This window comes from Acomys minous (genome assembly GCF_964271855.1).
Source record: "Acomys minous genome assembly, chromosome: 12".
NCBI lineage: Eukaryota > Metazoa > Chordata > Mammalia > Rodentia > Muridae > Acomys > Acomys minous.
In genome coordinates this window covers 78,856,415-78,869,665 of record NC_140493.1, presented here as the reverse complement: position 1 = coordinate 78,869,665, position 13,251 = coordinate 78,856,415, and the positions used below count along the sequence as shown (strand labels likewise).

Genomic DNA, 13,251 nt, shown 5'->3' with positions numbered 1-13,251 from the left:
TTGTATGGTCCTCTACTTGTTACCAAAGTTTCCACAACCTCCATATGGGGTTGCAGCTCAGGCTGGGAGCTACGGGGTGAGGGTTACCTGCCGTGCTGCTGAGGCCGGCTTCTGGGTCTCGGGCCTGACCTCTCCCTGGAGTATGATTCTCATAGACAGCTATTAAGCTATCCAGTATATTTCAACTTTAAGTCCAGAATAAAATTCCTCTCTTTCCTCTATCTACTGTCTCCTCACCCTCCACATTCAGTCTTTCTCAGCTGAGGAAACAGAGCTACCAGTTCCTCAAGTTAAAAACTGAATGTTGTCTTTGGTCACTGCTTCACCTCATTGTCCTTAAACACTTAAAATACTCACTTATTCAAAACTCTGTTTCAAACTTTGGATAGAGGCCAAATATCCCATCCTTGCTCTAAACGGTCTGATTCCAGCTTGTCCCTGTAACATAGTTTGTACTATTTTCTAGTGCTGCCCATGGTGATAACTACACTGCTTTTCTTTCAGGCCCTCAAAGGAGCAAAACTTCACACCAGATATTCCTTCTGTTTTGAAACTTTTTTTTTAATCCTCCCCCTGGAACTAGCCACTTTTCTTCATTCTGCTAGAAAATCACTTCTGGGAGAATATCACAGACCTTCATATTAAAGCAGGCATAACTTTATTTTCATGTGAATCGCTGCTCCCCTCTGTGCTGCAAGCTAAGTGAGCATCCGATCCATGAGCTCTTGTTTTTTGCCTGATACTGTCTTCCTTTTTTGGGGCGGAGGGTTTTTTGTTTTCTGGGGTCTTTTTGTTGTTTTGTTTTCGTTCGTTTTGTTTTGTAACAGGGTTTCTCTGTGTTATAGTGGCTGTTCGTTTGTTTGTTTATTTATTTATTTATTTATTTATTTATTTATTCAGTTTTTCAAGACAGGGTTTCTCTGTGCTATCCTGGCTGTCATGGACTCTTTTTGTAAACCAGGCTGGCTTCAAACTCACAACAGTCCACCTGCCTCTGCCTCCCAAGTGCTGGGATTACAGGTGTGTGCCACCACACACAGCTGCATTTATTTTTATGTGACTTTTTATGAACATACCATACCTGGTTGTTAGATGTAAATAAAGCAGTGCAAATCCACAAAAAATAAAAACTAAAAAACTCACACTTGTTTCTTTCTTAATAAAATTTGCATATGCTTGTGCAAATACTTATATTACAGTATGTTTTTGTTTTTAAGACAGGGTCTCTCTGTGTAGCCTTGGCTGTCCTGGACTTGCTTTGTAGTCCAGGCTGGCCTCGAGCTTGAACTCACAGTGATCCGCCTGCCTCTGCCTCCAGAGTGCTGGGATTAAAGGCGTGCGCCACCACACCCGGCTTATATTACAGTATGAAATGTGCATTTTTTGGAGGTGTGTTAATCCATGCTCACATCCTAACAACTCCAAGGAATGTATACAAATCCACATATGAATAATAACTTTTCAGTTCTGTTGAAGTAGTACATCTAAGGTTGACACTGGTTGACAGAATTGCTTTATTTTATTCCAGTTGGTTAGAGACAAATTCTGAGCATCTTGTAGAAAGGAGCTATGAGTCGTCCTGTAAAATATGGAGTGGGAATGAAATACTGCTGGACTTGTACAGAATGGGCATCACCTCTGCCTCCTTTCCCGCTCTGCAGGTAAGGACGTCCTGCTCCCTGCCCACGACATCCATCTCGTCAGCTAGATGCCACTTAGGAGCGAGAAGAACCACAACACACCCAGTAAAAAGCCCAGAATCTTTAAAAAAAAAAAAAAGCCTTAAAAATAGTTTTAAAATTATCTTATCTAAATCTGATAATCTTTAGTTGATAACACAATTTAGTTTGAACAAAATAAGACTTTAAAGGAGTTCTTTATTCATAGCCAAAAGAAACCAATATTTTTAAGGTCTGAATGTTTTGTTTTGTTTTTAGATTTGGTTTTTTGTTTGTTTGTTTGTTTTATTTTTGTTTTTTGAGACAGGGTTTCTCTGTGTAGCTTTGACTGTCCCGGACTCACTTTGTAGACCAGGCTGTCCTTGAAATCACAGAGATCCACCTGTTTCTGCCTCCCTCAGTGCTGGGATTATAGGTGTGCCTGAGTCTCTTTTATCTGTTCTCTTGGCATCTTCTAAGTTCTTTGGTGCTAAGTAGGGTTTGTGTTCCTATGATAAAACGCCATAACCAAGCTGGGCTGTGGTGGCACACTCCCTTTAATCTCAGCACTTGGGAGGCAGAAGCAGATGAATCTCTGAGTTTGAGATCAGCTTAGACTACAGAGTGAGTTCCAGGACAGCCAGGGCTTCACAGAAAAAGCCTGTCTTGAAAACCCAAACCAAACAACAACAAAACAAAGCAAAAAACAAAAACAAACAAACAAACAACCCACCATGACCAAAAGCAACTTCAGAAATGATTTATTTGGCTTACATATTCTAAATCGTGCATAGTTTGTTGAGGGAAACCAAGGCAGGAAGCTGGAGGCATAGCTGAAGCAGAGGCCATGGAAAAGCAACTTATTTTCTATGGCTACTCAGTTGGCTTTCTTACACCTCTCGGACCACCTGCCCCGAGGTGGTACCAGTGGTAGTGAGCTGGCCACACCCACATCAAGTCCTTAATCAAGACTTGCATACAAGCAGTCGGACTGAGGTACTCCTCTTCCCATCTACATCTAGGTTGTGTCAAGTTGACAAAAGCAACCAGCATATTTGCTGAGGGATTTTTATATCTTTTGCTGACTCTTTGAATTTTGTTGTTGCAAGTTAGGAGTTTTTCCTGTGTTCTGAATACAAATGCTTCATTAGACAAGTGTTTACAAATACACTCCCAGTCTGTGACTTACTTTTCATTTTACGCACAGTGAAGATCCGAAGAGTTTAGTTTTAATGAAGCTTATATTACCTCTTCTTTTCTTCTCACGAGCTATGTGTTCAGTGTTGTATCTGAAAACTCATCACCAGCTCCACAGTCACTGACTTGCTTCTATCTTCTGGACTGTTGTTTTTGCAGTTTACACTTAGATGACCCATACTGAGTTATTTTTGTGAACCTTGTAAAGTCTAGTTAGTTTGTGATTGTAGTCAATCTATAAGTCAATTTGATTGTTTGTTGTTTGTTGTTTTTGTTTTTTGAGACAGGGTTTCTCTGTGTAACCCTGGCTGTCCTGGACTTACTTTGTAGACCAGGCTGGCCTTGAATTCCCAGAGGCAGAGGCAGCCTGGCTCTGAGTGCTGGGATTACAGGCGTGTGCCACCGCCTCCCCTATAAATCAATTTGCATAGAAACTTATTATCTTAACAATATTCTATCCTCCAACACTCAATGATGGATTATCTGCATGACTTTGGGTTTTGTTTGATTTTTTTTCAGTTGGTGCTCTATAGATTTATTCACAGCTACATAAAGAAGTGGCTTTCTCTTAGCATTAGTGTGGTGTAATTGAAAGAAAATGTTTATATTTAAAGTATACGAATGATAATTGGCCATGCATTTTTTGTATCACGCATGAAGTTAGTATGTAGTATTTGTCCTTTGGTTAAGGGTAGTTCATTTAGCATATCTTCCAGTTTCATTTATTTTGTTACAAAATAGAAGGGTTCGTTAAATTTTTTAAGTTATTTTAGTTTTTGAGACTATATATCATTTTTTCCTTCCCTTTTTTTGCTCTAAACTCCAATGTTATTCTCCTTGCTCTATTACATATTTATGGCAACCTTTCATTAATTGTTGATGTTGCTGCTGTTCTTGGTGGTGGTGGTGGTGTGGTGTGTGTGTGTGTGTGTGTGTGTGTGTGTGTGTGTTTATGTGTGTGTGTGTGTGTGTGTGTGTGTGTCTGCATTTGTATTGGATAATCAGTTGGTGTGCTTCTCATAGGTGAAGACTGTTTCCCCACATTTCACCCACATTTCTTTGTGTAGGGTTGAGGCCTCTGCCCTCCGGTCTACAGTAGCATGTCATTTGTCCTTGTTTAGCTCTTGGTTAGGTTGTCTGTCATATTGCTCAGACTTCCTAGGTGGAGCTTGGGACACAAAATCTCACAGCAAATTCCTATTTCTCCTACTTTTACAATTTTCCACACTCCACTTCCACAATGGTCCATGAGCCTTAGGTGCAGGAGTTATATCGTAGATGTATCCTTTTGGACTGGGCTCTGCAACTCTGCATTTTGATTGGTTGTGGTTTTCTGAGATGTTCTCTGTTGCAAAGAGAGGTTTTCTTAATGGATGGTGAGGTCTGCGTTTAACGGGCTAAATCCAGGAGAGGGATGTCAGGAAGGGTGCTTTTTATTATTTAAGATTTTAAAAAAATTTTGTATATGAGTGTTTGTATGTGCACCATGTGCATGCCTGGTGCCCTGGGGGTGAGAAGAAGGCGTTGGATCTCCTGGAACTGAAGTTCCAGACAGCTGTAAGCACATGAATGCTGGGAACTGAACCTGGGTCCTCTAGAAAAGGGGTCAGTGTTCTTTATTTTTTTTTTTAAACATTTTATATTTTATTTTATCTGGCTATTTTTTTCCTTTTTTCTTTTTTATTAATTCATTCGTATTACATCTCAATTGTTATCCCATCCCTTGTATCTTCCCATTCCTCCCTCCCTCCTGCTTTCACCCTACTCTCCTCCCCTATGACTGTAACTGAGGGGGACTTCCTCCCCCTGTATATGCTCATAGGGTATCAAGTCTCTTCTTGGTAGCCTGCTGTCCTTCCTCTGAGTGCCACCAGGCCTCCCCATCAAGGGGGAACGATCAAATATGAGGCACCAGAGTACATGTGAAAGTCAGACCCCACTGTTCACTCAACTGCGGAGAATGTCCTGTCCATTGGCTAGATCTGGGTAGGGGTTCAATGTTTACTGCACATATTGTTTTTGGTTGGTGCCATAGTTTGAGCAGAACCCCTTGGCCCAGATCTACCCATCATAATGTTCTTCTTGTAGGTTTCTAGGACCCTCTGGATCCTTCTATTTCCCCATTCTCCTGTACTTCTCTCCCGTAGAGTCCCAATAGGATGTCCTCCTCTCTGTCCCACTTTCCTGGTAGGTGAAAACTTTCACGGGACATGCCCCTTGGGCTAGTGTCCAGATATAAGTGAGTATATACCATTTGACTCTTTCTGTTTCTGGGTTAACGCACTCATTATTTGTCCACAAATTTCGGGAATTCCTTGTTTTTAATAGCTGAGTAATATTCCATAGTGTAAATGTACCAGTTTCTTTATCCATTCTTCTACTGAGGTGGGCGGGGGGTGGGGGGGTGGGGGGGGCCAGTTTTCTTAACCACTGAGCCATCCCTCCAGCCTTGTTTTTTGTTTTTGTTTTTGTTTTTCACTTTTGGAGAAAGTTTTTCACTTTTCCTTATGTAGTCTGGCCTTGAACTTGCTGGATACCCATTGATTACCCTGAACCCTTTACCTTCCAGGTGCTAAGAAAGCAAGCAAGCACTACCACATCCAGTTTGTATGTGTTTTATTTTATATTTTATTCATTCCATTCATTACTAACCATATTCTTACTTCTTCTCATGGAAAGGCTTGTAGGCTAAGGAATTCTTAGGTCAAGAATAAAATGATTGATAGCAACCTGTTTATTCTTCAATGCATCTGCTCTTAGAATTTTATTTTCTTTTATTGTTTCCTTAAATTATTTAAATTTTACTTATCAGGACTGGGATATGACTCAGTAGAGTCCCTACTTAGTCTTCTTTTAGTTTGGGTTGTTTCTTTGAGACAGGGTTTCTCTGTTTAACAGTCCTGGCTGTACTGGAACTTACTCTGCAGACCTGGCTGGCCTCGGACTCACAGAGGCCCACCTGTCTCTGCCTCCTGAGTACTGGGATTAAAGGGTATGTCAACACACCTCCCCCCCCCCCCATCTAGTGTTCTTGAAGACCTGGATTCATCCACAAAACAACAGCAACAAAACTGGATGTTAATAAAATTTGCTTACCCTATGGTAACTTCATTACCAGAGTTATTTCCCATATATAATCCAGGTATTATTTAGGGAAACAAACTTTATTAAGAGTCAGTTAGTAGCCAGGCATGGTGCGCACACCTTTAATCCCAGCACTTGGGAGGCAAAGGTAGGCGGATCGCTGTGAGTTTGAGGCCAGCCTGGTTTACAAAGTGAGTCCAGGACAGCCAAGGCTACACAGAGAAACCCTGTCTCGAAAAACAAAACAAACAAAAGAAAGAATCAGTTAGTACTTTTAAAATTTACTTCATTGTTTCTGAAATGTACTAAATAACATACCAGTTGCCTGAGGAAGTTATCCTTTTAAATGTCTTTATTAAAGTGTCTGGCCTAGAGGAGTATTTGCTAACATGGGAATCCAAACTCTCTTGCTGGGCTTGGATTGTGGGTCAGTTACAAAATGCCCAGAGTGCATGAGGCCCAGGACTTTCATCCTGTCTGCCGTGATAGGTAAGAAGGCAGGAAGAGAGCTGCAAAGTGATTTGACATTCATGTACACCTGCTTCACGTTAGCTTGTGTTTGTACATCGCAAAGGATTTTCCTTCTGTCACCTTCTTCATCCCTTTTATGAATAATATGTTAATTTCTTACAGAGACATTTTTCAGCTGTTCTTCAAAAAGAAGAAAAAGTCACATCGATCCATGGTAACGAGGAGGCAATACAAATACCTATTATTAGTGCTTCAACTCAAGTCATGCTCAAAGGACTCTTCATGGTGCTTGACTATCTCTTTAGAGACAATAGCAGGTGAGTGACAATACCTGTTTTGTTTTGCTTGTAGCTTACAGGTCTGCAAGGTGGCTCAGCAGGTAAATGTCCTGTATAAACAAGCAGGGCAACAAGAGTTCCATCCCCCAGAGCCACGTAGGGTAGAAGGAGAGGACCCGTTCCCCAAGGCTGTCTTCTGACCGACGCCTGCATGCTGTAGTGTATGCACACAATAATAAATGAAAAATTTAAAAATCAGCCTAACCGCTAGGCGGTGGTGGCGCACGCCTTTAATCCCAGCGCTCGGGAGGCAGGGGCAGGCGGATCTCTGTGAGTTCGAGGCCAGCCTGGTCTACAAAGTTAGTTCAGGACAGCCAAGGCTACTCAGAGAAACCCTGTCTCAACAAAACAAAACAACAACAACAAAAACCCAGCCTAACGAATGCTATTTTTAACTTAGTAAGAGAATCTTAAGTGTTACAACTGTATAGATGTATAGATCGTTCTTACTGACACAGCCTTGGGTCAGTTGAAATGTGCATTCTCATTAATGACAATACATATTGAAATTAGTAAGTAAGTGCAATTACTCTTAACTCCTCCTTCCTTTGAACTCCAGCGCGATGTTTAAACATTTTCATTTTCTTTTAAGTGTACTTTGGATCTGTGTCTGTCAGTACCCAAAAGTTCTTTTCCTGTATGTCTTGCTTATTTTCACTTAAGACAGGATGCATGTATCCCAGGCTGGCCTCGGACTGGTGCCACAGAGGACGGATGACCTTGACTCCTGATCCTTCTGCCCTCACCGCCCCAGTGCCGGGATCACAGGCCTGGGTCACTGTGCCCAGCTTACGTCTTGAAAGTTAGAGCTCTACCAGGGTCCACGATCTCCTAGGGTTTTAAATATCATATTATCATGTCAGGTGTACTTGAAACTACCATGTTAACCAGGGCCACAGGCATGCCTGCAGTGTGCACTCACCACCACCGCTCATTTCCAGGAAGTTAGCCGTTCCTCTGTTACTGTTGCTAGTAACTTCTCTTTTCACATTTGTTCTTTGTAATCATTTCGGACAAGAGCAGGCATACTTACTTCATTTAGTATAATTTTTTTCAGAGCTCTTCTGTGTAGAGCATACATCACACTTTATTCCTTTTTATGGCTGAATAATATGCCACATTTTTGTTAATTTTTTTTTTAAATTGTAAGGCATTTGGGTGTGTCTGCCTTTTTACTGATATTTATAATGCTGTTGGGAATATTTGTGTACAGATCTCTGAGTCGGCTTTCATTCCCTCTGGATGGATGTATTTTACCTGGCATGTGACAGTCCTGTTTAACTTTGTGTGTGCACTGCCTTAGTCTTCTGCCCGGCAGTTCTGCCTACCGTTTGGCCTTCCCATTTAGCAGTGCTAAGGTTCTTACATCTCCATATTCTTGCTCATGTATTCTTTCTATTTTGGGCATTTTTAAAAACAATAATAATCATCCTACTGGCTATGAAGTGAGTGCTCCTCATGGTTTTGATGTGTATTTCCTAGTGTCTAATGACGTGTGACTCTTTGTATACCTGATGGCCAATTTTATGTCTTCTTTGTAAAAATAATCTACCTAACGTCTACTGTTCATTTTTAATTACTTGTTTCTTTTAATTGTTGATTTCTATGGTTATTCATACAACTGGGATATTATTCCTCTGTTAGCTATAATAATACTTTACAGTTCATTTTTACTGTGTTGTGAGTCATCTTCTTACAGCTTGATTGTGTGTGTTTTTAATGCAAGAAAAAATTTTTTTTTGTTTTTGTTTTGTTTTTGGAGGATTTTGGTCTCACCATATAGCCGAGGCTTTCCAAATACTTTGCATTGTCCTGCCTTAACCTCCTGAGCTTGGATTGTATATGTGAACCACACGGTTGAGCAGAGCTTTTTAAGTTATGAGATCTAATTTACTTATCATTTTTAATGTATCTTGGAGTTTTATAATTTTGAGGCTTGAGCATTTTATAAAAGTCTCTTCACAGCTACTAAGTCCCTGACTTGAACTTAGAGATCTGGTCTCCCTAGAGGTGAAATTAGGCATGAAATGCTGTGAGAACAACACATTTTAGCCTGAGTCAGCCTAGGGATTTTATTTATTTGTTTATATTTTTGTTTTTTGAAACAGGGTTTCTCTGTGTACCCTTAGCTGTCTTTTTTTTTTTAAGATTTATTTATTATTATATATGCAGTGTTCTGCTGCGTGTACACCTGCAGGCCAGAAGAGGTCTGATGACCCCATTATAAATGGTTGTGAGCCACCATATTGTTGCTGGGAATTGACCTCAGGACCTCCGGAAGAGTAGTCAGTGCTCTTAACCATGAGCCATCTCTCCAGCCCTGCCTTGGCTGTCTTGAACTCACTTTGTAGACCAGGCTGGCCTCGAACTCACATTGATCGGCCTGCCTCTGACTCCCGAGTGCTGGAATTACAGGTGTGTGCCACCACGCCTGTCCAGCCTAGGCATTTTATAGCTTCTTAGGGATACATACAGGTTGGGATGGGATCACATAGTCTCTGGTTTAGTAACCTCATGAAAAGAAACTCTAAATGAAGACACTGTAAGGTAGCTTAGCAAGTCAAGGTGCTTGCCATCAAGACTGATGGATGACCCAAGTTTAATCCCTAAATCCCGCATGGTAGAACTGACTGGCTCTGACCTCTACATGAGTGTCCTAGCATTTGTACACCCTGGAATAGGCATGCTCCCACACATACACAAATCAAACGGAAAAAACTGTGTTTGTGTGTGTGTGTGTGTGTGTGTGTGGTGTGTGTGTGGTGTGTGTGTGTGTGGTGTGTGTATGTGTGGTGTGTGTGTGTGTGTGTGTGTGGTGTGTGTGTGTGTGGTGTATGTGTGTGTGTGTGGTGTGTGTGTGTGGTGTGTGTGTGTGTGTATGTGTGTGTTTTCTTTTTTCCGAGACAAGGTTTCTCTGTGTAGCCTGTCCTGGACCCTCTTTGTAGACCAGGCTGGCCTCGAACTCACAGTGACCTGCCCACCTCTGCCTCCCGAGTGCTGGAATTAAAGGCGTGCGCCACCACCACCTGGCATTCTTGACTTTCTTTAACCGTGATTTCTGTTTTTTACTTAGTAGCTGTAACAGTTAAGCAGTGGAGGGTTCCAAGACCTGGAGCTGGAAGTAGGAAGGCATAAAGTTGAGTTCTGGTTCTGCCATGGTTTATGTCATGTTTAAAATGAAATTGGAAAGTAGCTAATAAAGCTAGCTGATTAGATAATTTTTAATATTCTTTGTAGAATTTGTTAAATTCTGTGACTGCATGGCTTAATTTACATCAGAATTACTGAATTAACTAGTACTGAGGACATTTTCTTTACATGGGAAGGCATTGCACTCTGTTGTTTTACAGTTATGAGGTTTGATAAATCTGAAGCTTGATCATTATATTTTATAATGTTTTGTCATTCCGTTAACATTGTCTTCGCATATAGATTTGCAGATGATTATAAAATTGCTATTCAGCAGACTTACTCCTGGACAAATCAGATTGCTGTTTTTGATAAAAATGGGGTCTTGGCTGTACCCAAAAATAAGAAACATTCACGACAGAAAATTGGAGTTTATGTGCTAAACTTTTGGTGCTTAAATCCAGCTGTGGTAAGCTCACTCTGTCCTAAGTGCAACTTGTCTTGACCAGAACCAACAATTAAATGGCTGTGTTTGGCTTTTTAAGAAGATGATCTCATCTGTCTGGTGTTCTCCTGTAGGCCTTTTCAGATATTAATGACAAAGTACGTACCATTGTTCTAACATCAGGAACACTGTCACCCCTGAAATCCTTTTCATCTGAGCTTGGTGTTTCATTCAACATCCAACTAGAGGCTAACCACGTCATCAGTAACTCCCAGGTGAGCTGCTCTGCTGGCCTTGTTGATTCTCTCCATCTTTTCCCCTGAGAGTAATTCCATATAAATGAATTAAAGGACACCCTACATTCTAATAAGCAAACTCTGATAGGAAATTCACATTTAGTTTTAGAAAAGAAATCTTGTCAGCTGCTTAACAGTATAACAGGGTCCATGAAATGAAATGCTGATGCTGCCCTGACGGCTTCATCACTTTAGATTCAATGACTGCTAAAAATTCCTTATTCTAGTATGTTTTATGGAATCTAAAAACAAGAAAATATTTGCTTTTCTACTGTAGTTCCTATTTGTAATTATCTGTTTCTCTTTTCCGTTAGACTGTGGTACATTCTTATCTTTTAATTCATTTTTAAAAATGTATGCTGTGGGTGTGCCTTCATGAATTTATGTGTGCTGTGTTCATGCAGAGGCCTCCATGGGCCAGAAAAGGAGTCCCTGGGACTGGAGGTACCAGGAGTTGTGAGCCAGGTGATGTGGGTGCTGAGAACCGAGTCCTCTGTAAGAGCAGTACACGGTCTTAGTCAGTTTTCCATCTCTCCACTTTTTTTGCTTTGTTCGGTTTCGACACTGTCGTTCGTGGCCCAGGTTACCATCTGCCTTGCTATGTAGCCAAGGATGATTCTGAACTCCTGATCTTCCTGCCACCACCTCTCAAATACTGAGCGCTCCTGGCTCTGTGTGTTTTTATGAAGTAATTTAAAGTGGCTAGCTACCTACTTAACAGCATGCCTATGTACCTAGCATCGTTCTAGCTCTCTGTAAAAGTATATGCACAGGTTTACTTGTGGAGACATTTTTAGTTGCTGGAAAACAGTACTTACAGTTAGTGGCTTGGACCCATAATTCTACGTGTCTGTGTCCCTGAGAACTTGCTTTCCAGTGTGCCAGAATGTGCCTGTAGAGAAGCATCGCTGTTGCAGGCTCCACATTCCGTGCTGCCTTGGCTAGAAGCGTAAGTTAACGCAGGGCGGCAAACTCAGTGCCGTCTGTGCCCTGATCAGTTATGGTTTCACCCTAATGTACAGAGCCCGTTTAACCTGGACTGTCACCGCATCGTAACAGTGATGGCTACGGGACAGCTGAATAGTGTTTCAATATTGTCCATCAGATTAAAAGCTATGCTTACATCTCAGTTGTGATTTAAAATACTCACGCAGAATAAAATTAGCATCCCAACATTTCAAATGCACAGCTTGACGTAATTTATATCTACTTCTTGCCCAGTCTGTCTCAAGAACTTTTTCACTTTTAAGCGGAACCCCAAGGTACTTGCTTTTGATTGGCTTTTGTTTTTGTACTTAGCGTAATGTGTTGAGGGCTTGTTAGTACTGTAGAGGATGTCCTCCACATTCATCTGTGGCAACATGTATCAAATTTTCTTTTTATGCTGCATAATGTATCACTGTATGCCTATGCTGAAATTTGCCTAGCTATCTGTCTATTGATTTTCTTATTTTTTTTCTTGAGAAAAATGATAAATTTTAAGGCTGAAGAGGTAGTGCAGCAGTTAAGAGTACTTACTGCTTTTATAGAGGACCCAGGTTTAGTTCCCAGCACCCACAATGGGTGGTTCACAGGTGCCTGTAAAATCCAGCTACAGAAGGATCTCATACCTCGGCCTCCGTGGAACCTGCACACAAACACATACGAAATTAAAAGTAGTAAAAGTAAATGTTTTAAAAATTATAAATTTAAGAAAAGTTGAGATAAAAGTATTAATTTATATCTTTTTATATTCATCAATTATTAACATTTAATGATGTTTGCTTCTCCTTCTCTTCTACCTTTATATTTGTGTATATATGTCAATGGAGAGAGAACAAATATTGTTGTCTACAGAGAGGGTAGGAGGTGGGATGTATCCTCTGTGAAGGGTGTGGGAGACCCATTGGACTGTGAGGGTTCAGTGTCCTCAGCATTGGTAGGGTCTTCCCACACATCTCTAGCCCAAGTAATAGGAGCTTACTCTTTTCTAACCAGTGCCCTCACTTTAACTGCCAACACCCTTCCAGGCTGGATATAAAATCGTTTTGTTACGTCTTCCAGTCCTATAATGAGGACTTGGATTTGATTTTGACAACTTGGGTTCTTTGGCCGAGGGAGAGAAGACTCCCCTCCAGACACACTTAGAAACTTCTCAATTGTTTGTGTGCATCTGGAACCAGTTAATTTTTTTCACTGAACACATTCTTTTCCTTTGTCACTTTATCCAGAGATGATAGAAACAACCAGCCAGCATTGTTGTTTTCTTACAAATTATCAAAAGTTTAATGTACAGAGTTATTAAATTCCTGTTCCTCACAGAAGGTGAGTCAGGAGCATCAAACATATTTATCTTTCTCTCAGTAAGTTCTTTAAATAGCACATTCCATGGACTTTAGTGCTTTCCACGCAACCAGCAGAACCTTTAGCAACTGTTGGCTTCATTGAGTTGGTTGGCCAGCTTCAGACACCGCAAGCCCACTAGAGAAGTTCACCCATAAAATCCTGTTTTTCTAGAACTGCTCCTGGTCCTACAGTCTGTATTAATCATGATTTTCCTTTCTTTTTCTTTTTAAAAAGACTTATTTTATTTATTTTATGTATACAAGTGCTCTATTTGCATATACAGTTGCATTCCAGAAGAGGGCATCAGA

General features: G+C 40.8%; 1 protein-coding gene across 4 annotated transcripts in view; it reads left to right on the top strand.

Annotated features, from left to right (window-relative positions):
- Positions 1 to 13,251, top strand: part of BRIP1 (BRCA1 interacting DNA helicase 1) — a 127,363-nt gene that overhangs the window by 47,006 nt on the left and 67,106 nt on the right. For all 4 annotated transcript variants that reach the window (XM_084803254.1, XM_084803255.1, XM_084803256.1 and 1 more), the window contains 4 exons: positions 1,529 to 1,661; positions 6,573 to 6,727; positions 10,181 to 10,346; positions 10,457 to 10,597. In XM_084803254.1, coding sequence (XP_084659380.1) covers positions 1,529 to 1,661; positions 6,573 to 6,727; positions 10,181 to 10,346; positions 10,457 to 10,597 — 595 coding nt within the window. The remainder of the gene's footprint in view (positions 1 to 1,528; positions 1,662 to 6,572; positions 6,728 to 10,180; positions 10,347 to 10,456; positions 10,598 to 13,251) is intronic.